Source organism: Cebus imitator, unplaced genomic scaffold (genome assembly GCF_001604975.1).
Source record: "Cebus imitator isolate Cc_AM_T3 unplaced genomic scaffold, Cebus_imitator-1.0 Scaffold532, whole genome shotgun sequence".
Lineage (NCBI taxonomy): Eukaryota > Metazoa > Chordata > Mammalia > Primates > Cebidae > Cebus > Cebus imitator.
Genome location: NW_016107847.1, coordinates 1,320,092 through 1,329,543, shown reverse-complemented (window position 1 = coordinate 1,329,543; position 9,452 = coordinate 1,320,092). Strand labels below are relative to the sequence as shown.

The 9,452-nt window shown below is 38.3% G+C and overlaps 1 protein-coding gene across 2 annotated transcripts in view; it reads right to left on the bottom strand.

The window, feature by feature from the left end:
* Positions 1-6,779, bottom strand: part of DTD2 (D-aminoacyl-tRNA deacylase 2) — a 9,964-nt gene extending 3,185 nt beyond the window's left edge. Inside the window, exons 1-3 of one of the 2 annotated variants that reach the window (XM_037733486.1) lie at positions 6,562-6,645; positions 4,152-4,200; positions 2,601-2,670 (exon numbers count right to left, since the gene is read on the bottom strand). In XM_037733486.1, coding sequence (XP_037589414.1) covers positions 2,601-2,670; positions 4,152-4,200; positions 6,562-6,590 — 148 coding nt within the window. In that variant the 5' untranslated portion in view covers positions 6,591-6,645. Of the gene's footprint in view, positions 1-2,600; positions 2,671-4,151; positions 4,201-6,561 lie in introns of both variants that reach the window. The other variant, XM_017514667.2, reaches the window with a different exon arrangement.
* Positions 6,780-9,452: the final 2,673 nt, after the last annotated feature.

The window sequence follows — 9,452 nt, the reverse complement described above, 5'->3', positions numbered from 1 at the left end:
AAAAAAAAAAAAAAAAAAAAAAAAAAAAAAAAAAAAAAAAAAAAAAAAAAAAAAAAAAAAATCACGTTAGATATTGTTAGGCTATCCACTACAAGAGTTAGGGTGGTATTCCTTGGTGTTTTAAATTCACCACAATCTTATTCATATATTTAAAGTTAACTCACAAGACAGATATGGAAGCACACAGGATTTAATCACTTAAAAACAACATGCGGTTTGGATGTGGTAGGCATTTTCATCCTATTATGCTGAAGAGCCATTTGAGACTCTGTAAGACAACTTTAGGAAGTCAATCTTAAGTCAGAATGACAAAAACTTTCTTCCTGTTTTTGAAGATTTCTACATTTTTTATGGCCCAAAAAGATTTAATCCAAGGCAAAATATTAATTTAGGAAAGTGGACAGAATGTCTAACACTCTAGCATTAGGATCGGACAAATTATTCTTTATAATAGGAGTCCTCATTACATTATGTTCTTTGTTTTTCATTTTTAACTTTCTCCTTCGGACCAGAACATTATGTTCTTAACCCTTCAAAGGTTCCTTATTATCTTCTGGATTCAAATTTCAAACTATTGCAGTTACTGGCTTCCTATTCTCACTTATCAAAGTCTCTTAAATCTGGTTTTCATCTTTTGACAAACTTGTCAGACATGTTTGATATATCAGTATAAAATTCCCTCTAGGAGTTTTAGCTTTATGTCCAAGCTCTTCCTCATTGCCCTATTTGCCCTTGACGCTCCTCTAGGTAAACTTCTGTAAGCTTCAACTGCCCATTTGCATAATTAGTATTTCTTATTAATCCAACTAATGGATGCTGTCCTTTACTAAGGAGGAGAATACAACCTGTTCCCAACTTTAAGGTTACCTTCTTTTCTTTCAGTTTTGTACATTTGTTTGTTTTGGGACATAATCGTTATATCCAAATACTATCTTGAGAGGGTATATGATTTGATTTGGTATATCTGAACCTACGTAATTATCACATGAAATGCTATAGCCATATGAGATAGTGGGTATATATATCACTGTCCAGTGCTATCGCCTGTCCAGGAAACTAGAAAGCTGCAAGTAGATAAATTACTGTTCAGAGACCGCTGAACATTGACCCTGTTTTCTACGTCCTTGGAGGAGGTGTGGCTATGATGACACTGAATTTGGCTCAAGGTCCAGGAGAACCTTATATCTATACTTATTTCCACAAAGAAGTGCATACATTGCTAATGCAAATTCTTCCATAATAATGATATAAGCTTAAGTTGTCCAGATTTGATGAGACCCACATCTTGTATATACTACATCATCTACTGCCTCTGTTAGGGACCCTGGGGGAAAAAGGAAACTATATTAAGAAATGCAGCATCTGTTTCTCCCTATGTGACCACCCTATTTCCAAGAAGTTTCTGTATCCTTGGCTGAAGTGTACTGCGTGTATGTGTATGTATGTACACTCTTCTACATCAATTTGTAAGTCATCTGAAATGCTGCAGATGTTTCAAAAGAATTCCACCATACTTGCTTACTTTAAATTTTGAAACAAGCAAATAGCTAAAGCCAAAAACACTTGACAGAGCTAAGTAATTAATAACTTATCAGCACAATTTAAGATTGTGCTTTTTAGGATGGGCAGAGATTGGTTAATGGATACAAAATTATAGCTAGATAGGACGAATGACTTCTGGTGTTCTGCAGCACTGTAGGATGAATATGGCTAACTATAATTTATTGTATACTTTCAAAAATCTAGAATAAAGGATTTTAAATGTTCACAACACAAATAACAAATGTTTGGGATAATGCTTATCTGGTTTGATTGTTATACATTGTATACAGTATAAAACTATCACTCTGTATCCCACAAATATGTAAAATTATTATTATTTTAAAAATAAAAGGGGAGGAAAAAAGATTGTGCTTCTTGTCCCTTCTGGTTCATTTGTCTATTACTATTCTTTCTCACTTTTTTTTTTTTGAGATAGGGTGTTGCTCTGTTGCCCAGGTTGAAGTGCAGTAGTGCCATCGAGGCTCACTGCTGCCTCGACCTCCTGGTCTCAAGCAATCTTCCAGCCTCGGCCTCCCAAGTAGCTAGGACCATAGGCACAGGTCACCATACCTGGCTACTTATGTGTATTTTTTGTAGGGAAGAGGTCTTACTATGTTGCCCAGGCTGGCCTCCAATTCCTGGGTTCAGGCAATTCACCCGACTAGGCCTCCTAACGGGCTGGGATTATAGGTGTGAGCCACTGCACTCAGCCTTTCAATCTGAAAAAGGAAACAAAATTGGCCGGGTACAGTGGCTCACGCCTATAATCCCAGCACTTTGGGAGGCCAAGGCAGGTGGATCACGAGGTTAGGAGATCAAGACCATCCTGGCCAACATGGTGAAACCCTGTCTCTACTAAAAATACAAAAAATTAGCCGGCGTGGTGGTGCACACCTGTAGTCCCAGCTACTTGGGAAGTTGAGGCAGGAGAATCACTTGAACCTGGGAGGCGGATGTTGCAGTGAGCCGAGATTGCGCCACTGCATTTCAGTCTGCGTGACAAAGCGAGACTGTGTCTCAAAAAAAAAAAAAAAAGGGAAACAAAATTAAACACATACCCATTTTGGGAAGAAGTTCTTTATCAGCTCCCTTGAAAAAGCACACATAGATCACCAATCCTCTCTGAACCTATGAGAAATCACCACAGAAAACTCAGATTACAAAGATATCTACAAAGATACAGTGCTAAATGAGTAAAATTTCACAGCTATTAATACTATAGACATAGAGGTTAAAAGCACAGAAAATGAACTTTACAAAAGATTTCTCATGTGAAAAAAACAAAATATTTTTCAAGTTCCAATAATCTCAGTTATTTCTTTCAAAAATTAAGTTTAAAATACAGCCAAGAGGAGTGAAGACAAGTTATACCGTCAAACATTTATTTCTAATCAACATCATTAAGACTATCAACCAGCCATTTCCTCAGTAAGTAAGGCTGACAAAGACTAAGAAACATTTTGTTTGATACACCCCATTTACTCAATGCCTAGTGAATTCACATACCAGATACAGCTGATAAACAACATGTGACTGATGTCTTTTGACATCATCTCTCTTTCCCCTAATCCACTTACTTACTGATAATGAAAATAAGGGTCTGATTCTATTTCTATAAACTCCAGGAATCTGTCCAATTATTTGTTGTTGTTGTTAATGCTTTAAATAAACATGATTAGGACTTGAAAATTGCATTTGTGATAATAAGGTCTAATTTAAAAGGTTGGTTGTTATCAGGAAAATAGGCTTATTTGTTTTACATAATGACCTGGATATTTCTTAGATCATGTAGGACAGAGACTACACAGAAAAGAGACACTTGAATAGTGACTTTGATTCTGCTTCTGAGTGAATCATTAGATTTTTTGATTCTGTAAATTAACCTTGACTCCAGGAGCTATTAGGACGATTAAATGAGTTAATATTTATAAAGTACTTCAAAAACAGTGCCTGGTTCATAGTAAGTGCTGTATTAGTGTTTATTAAATGAGTATGTAAAAATAAATTTAAGGGCAGAGGCACAATTTATTTCACATTTTAACTTCCAAAGCACTTTACAGGCTGTTTTGTACATGATAGGGATTCAATTTATCTGTTGATTACATTAACATTCAACTATATGTTCTAGGCTCTATGAGTTATCTCAAGAATTTTCTAGATAAATGTAAATACAGCTCTGCACTCACACTTGATTTACCTGGAACATAACTGAGTTTTAAAAAATGCAATTGTGCTACTGAAACAATAGGCAAGGGCCTTCATTGTATACCCTTAAGAAGCTGGCAAGTTATTACAGATATTTGCACTACTGTCATAGGCCTCTTCACTAATATTGTTTTCATCATGAATCAAAATCTTAAGCATATTTACATATGGACACATGCAATGTCAGAATTAAATACCTAATCATTTGCAGAAAGATACCTGTTCTTTCCGCTTACCACATTATCTCATTAAGGTATTTGCCTTTCATTTATTCCATAATAGATCTTAAGTTGTGACTTCAAGTCAAAAATCACTCTCCTTATAACTTATATATATATTATAAAACATTTCAAATATATAGAAAAACACAGAATTCTCACTCTATCTTTAAAAAGTTCACTTACCAGGAAGAAAAGCATTAGTCTGTGACAGCAAAGTTCTAAATGAGTGAAACTAAGAACAAGCAAAGAAAACAACCTTCAAATGTTGACAAAACGCTGCTTCTAAAAACACAAGAACTTTTAATAATAGAGCAGGGTAGAGAAGATGTAAGAGGAAAGACCTTATATTTTCTCAACATCTAAATTACTTGTCAGCTCTTTAAACTAATTTAGTCGCCGGGCGCAGTGGCTCAAGCCTGTAATCCCAGCACTTTGGGAGGCCGAGGCGGGTGGATCACAAGGTCAAGAGATCGAGACCATCCTGGTCAACATGGTGAAACCCCGTCTCTACTAAAACTACAAGAAAATTAGCTGGGCATGGTGGCGCTTGCCTGTAATCCCAGCTACTCAGGAGGCTGAGGCAGGAGAATTGCCTGAACCCAGGAGGCGGAGGTTGCGGTGAGCCGAGATCGTGCCATTGCACTCCAGCCTGGGCAACAAGAGCGAAACTCCGAAAAAAAAAAAAAAAAAAAAAACCTAATTTAGTCATGTGTAGGAGTGAAAGGGAAAGCCTTTAAAATAGTTTTTAAGTTTATAAACACAAACTGATAGTTTGGATGCCTGCAATAAAATGTCCGTGATTTTGCATAAGGAGATGTAGCCTGAAGAACATAAAAAAGATAAATAAGCATGGAAGGAAACTAAATGACTGATAGTTTGGAATTTATGGTGTCTGGAGGCAGCTATAAAAATGGATAATCACTTTATTTATTTTTGAGAGGAGGTCTCACTCTGTGGTTCAGGCTGGAGTGCAATGACATGATCTCTGCTCACTGCAACCTCTGCCTCCTGGGTTCAAGCAATTCTCCTGCCTTAGCCTCCTGAGAGTTGGCATTACAGGTGCATGCCATGACGCCCAGCTAATTTTTGTATTTTTAGTAGAGATGGGATTTCACCATGTTGGCCAGGCTGGTCTTGAACTCCTGACCTAAAGTGATCCACTGGCCTCCCAAAGTGCTGGGATTATTGCACCTGGCCAGTTAATTCTTTAGATAGGATCGCAAAATAAAAGAATAAAATTTCAAATAAAGAAGATAAATCAAGACCTCACAAAAAATCATGACAAAAATAAGAAATAAGAAAAGTGAATTTCTGGGAAAGAAAGAGATAAGAATACTGTACAGGAATTTCTACCATTATATTTCCAAATTAGCACAGGGGAGCCGATTCTGATTTTAGAATGATTGCTCACACATCATACAGTTCATGGGTGCTATTTAAAATAATAAGTAAGCCAAGGGCAGTAGCTCAGGCCTGTAATCCCAGCACTTTGGGAGGCTGAAGCAAGTGGCTCACCTGAGGTCAGGAGTTCGAGATCAGCCTTCCCAAAATGGCAAAACCCGTCTCTACTAAAAATACAAAAATTAGCTGGGCGTGGTAGCTCACGCCTGTAGTTTGAAAATTGTTTGAACTCGGGGGCGGGGGAGGGGGTAGGGGCAGAGGTAGCAGTGAACTGAGATCCTGCCACTGCACTGCAGCCTGGGTGACGGAGCAAAACTCCGTCTCTAAATAAATAAATAAATAAAATGAATATAAAATAATAACTGAAATTGTTTTAAGAAATGCTAGATCTAGGATTGAAATCAACAGAAAAGATGAGCGAAGAAATTTTGCTACACTGAAGTTTCTGAGTACCTACAAAAGTCTTAATTATGAACTAATTTTTTTTCTTACATTTCAGTGTACTCCAAAAATATGTCAGAAGCCTTAAAGAAAATTTTGTTTTTGTATGCAGTGGGGGCAGGCTGTCTTAAAAAGTAAAGTATGCATGAAAGTCGAAGGAACTCACAGTCACATAAATGTTTTAAATTCTTTGGAGAGATGTGTTTGATGACATGTAACATTGTTACAACAATGGTCTTTGTTTCTCAGTTGGAAATCGGTCAAAATTTTAAAAAGGTTTCTTGAAATAGAATTTTTTTTTTAGGAAATCTCATTTCTATGCTAAGACCAAGTCAACCTAAGGAGGAATTCGACACGATCTGAGAAGAATAAGTAAATGCAGATCACGAACTCTTGCAGCAAACCTGACCTACTAGCCTGCCCCTGACCAGCAGAGGCCACGAGCTTCAAGCGTTCCGGGACATGAAGCCTGAAGTCCACCGAGCTCAGTTTCATATCCTCGTGGTCCCCCCAAGCAGGGAAACGCGCTCTTCTCGGGGGCTACGACTGGCGCTGGGGAACGGTGGTGCAGGACAGAAAAGGCAAGCGCAGCCAGGCAGGCCACTGCGGGCAGCGTCGGGCTGACCTGGCAACTCTGCGGCCGGACCGCGGGTCTGAGAGAGAGACGCGGAGGGGACGAATTACCGAGACAACGCGGAGAAAAACCGCCTCGCACGCCGGAGGATAACAAGAGCGGCCGGGCTAACGTTACCTCCACCCATTGGGCCGCGGCGTCCCCATCGGCTGGGCGAATTTGCAACCGGGCGTGCAGGCACTGCTGCAGGAGCGCCCGGGCCTGTAGTATACGGCTGCCCTCAGCCATAGCTTAAGCCCCCGCAGCTTCCGGACAGTTACGAGGCCTCGTGCTACAGGCTCCTCCCACGACGCGCAGGCGGGGTAGACGGGGCGGGGCGCGATGAAGGGACTGCGCCAATCTCCCAGTGGCCCCGCCTTGGGGCGGGGCCTCTGCCTAAGTCTCTGTTGTCCCGGATGTGCGGTCTTGTGGCCGGCGTAGCGCTAATCTCCGCAGAACCTGCTGGAGTCTGTAGCAGGCGCTCCGTGTATACTTTTAAATGATTGAAAAGACTCGTTAGATCTCTTTCCTACACACCTTTTAAGAAACAGTTTTCACCTCAGAAAGCTTAGGTTCCAACTGTTGAAAAATTTTAAATCTGCTTGATTTAAATTCATATGCCCATTATGAAGGTAAGTAAACAGTCGAATCAGAAAGCAAGCAGAGATGGAACTAAAAGCTCTATGTACACATCTTTCAAAATTTTCCTTATCCCAATCAATAAAAATCCTGCCTCCTGTATCGAGAATGCCATAAATCATTCTGATTCCACAGTTGTGAAAAGGTATTGGTATGCTATGTGAATTCAAATCATGGTGTTGATATACCAAGGTATTTCTGTGCTATACGAATACACAGTCTTTAGATCATTTTTTAGAAGATATCCTTGTTAAAAATAGTCTTGTCCAAGAAAGTGTAATTGTTAATAGGTAAAATAAAACAGCTTATTCTGATGTATATCATGTAAATTCTGTGATTCATTTTCTGGAAGTACATATTAGAATGTAAGTAAAACTAAACAAGGGCTCGATTTTCTTTCCCATGTAGCGTATTCCGTGAACATGCATCAGATTAGCATTTATTTTTCTATGGAGTTGGATGGTTTAGACGAGGAATAATAGCGTTACCCTAATTGCATTACTCAGGTCATTGATTTGGGCTCAGTTGGCACAATGTGCCTATACATTCTGGTCTGTTGTTTAAAAAGATGACATCACTGACAGTGTTGCTATCCATACAAAGTAGTGTGACTGAAGAAAATAATCCATGCATAATCAACAGTCCTTTGTACACAAAATTGAAGCTGCTTGTTTGCTGATTATCTTGCAGCCAGGCTTACACTTTTACTAAAAACAGAAAGCAAAATCTCACATCTCTGATTGTTGCATTGCAGGGTTTCCAACATTTGTTGACATTTGTCTGCAAAGCACAGACAAGTTGAATTGCTTCATGTCTGCACCTTTATGTCATTATAACAATTGAGTCTCTTTTCTCTCCGTGTCTCAGATTCTGATTTTACAGGCCTGGAAGAAACTTTGACATACAGACCCTTAGCTATGTCCCAGAATAAGAGAAGAGTTTGGTGTCCATTCATATGTGGATGCAGGAAATAGGGAGGGCTATTGAAAATAGGGTATATGGTTCACAGAGATCTTTCTACAGTGATGGTGTCTTTAACAAATTGGGAAACCCTTCCTGTGAGTAGAATAGATGGAGTTGGATGGTAATGGTTAGCTTCTCAAAAATCACCAATTACTTTAAACCTTCCTGTTGAGTGAGGATCTCGTGGACATTGCTGTAGGTACTGTAATAGGCTGTGGCTCAGTTATTCTTTACTTCTATTTGCAGAAGGTGATAGAGAGTAGCCACCAAAGATAGCATTTCCTTTCTGTATTTTATGTTTTGAACACTTAGTTTCATTCTACACATAATTTAAGAAGGACATGCATGCAATAAAATAGTAAAAATGTGAATTAAAGCATTAGGAATAAAGAAAATAGAATTATGTCAGTAAGCCACAATGGGGGAAATTGAAAACAGATAAGGCAGTGGTTCTCAACTGGAGTGCTGAAATGATATAGTATGCAGCAAAGTTTTTACAAATATACAACTTTAATTTTTGTTATGAAACGGTTATGTTCATTATGCGTAATATTAAAGTGCTGCAGGTTGTACAATTTGCTTCAAGTTGGAATGAAAGGCAAAGCATATCATTAACTTGGCTTTTGAAGGAGATGGTTGTTCACTGGAATGTAAGAGAGCTTTGCCTTGTGATTGTATAGGAAATTATTGAGCAGAGATAATTCTGAAACACCTACAATGCTGAAAAGGTACCATATGGATAGGGGATAATTGTGGATGGGTTCTAGGTCATCTGAGATGGTATAATAATTAATTTAGAGTTATCTTATTTAATTCATTTAAGTTGGCTGCCCTAAACTCTGACATTCAAAGTATTTCACAAACATGAAAAGTTTGAGAACCACTTCTAAAAGATGCCTTAGAGTTGATGCTAAGCTTCCTGATTGTAAATAGGAGAGGATAGGGAAGGGAAGTATAATCTGTTTCATAGTTCTAGGGATAAGCAGAGATTTTCCATAAATTTAGCTCTAAACTGAGCCTTTTACCTGAGACTTTATATAGGGATATGTTAATAAATAAAGTGCAACTGGAAGAGGTAGGTATTTTATCTTAGGGAAGGCTGGATCTAGCCTTCTAGTTCAAAGCCCAGATATATATATATATTTTTTTTTCATTGCTTAGGGAGATGACTAGGATCTGAGAAATTGGTTAACATTAACTAAAATGCACATTAGATTGGGTTGGAACCAGAATACTAATCTAGTCGTTTATAAAAAGAAATATTGCCATGACATGTAGTAGAAATTCCCACACAGGGCATGATCAGCATGTTTCCCCCTGTGGTTAAGCATAGGAGCTAGATAATATTCACAAGTCTCTTTATTAACTATGAGAAATACTCAAAATCGATATGATCAGCATTTTTTTTTTTTTTTTTTTTTTTTTTT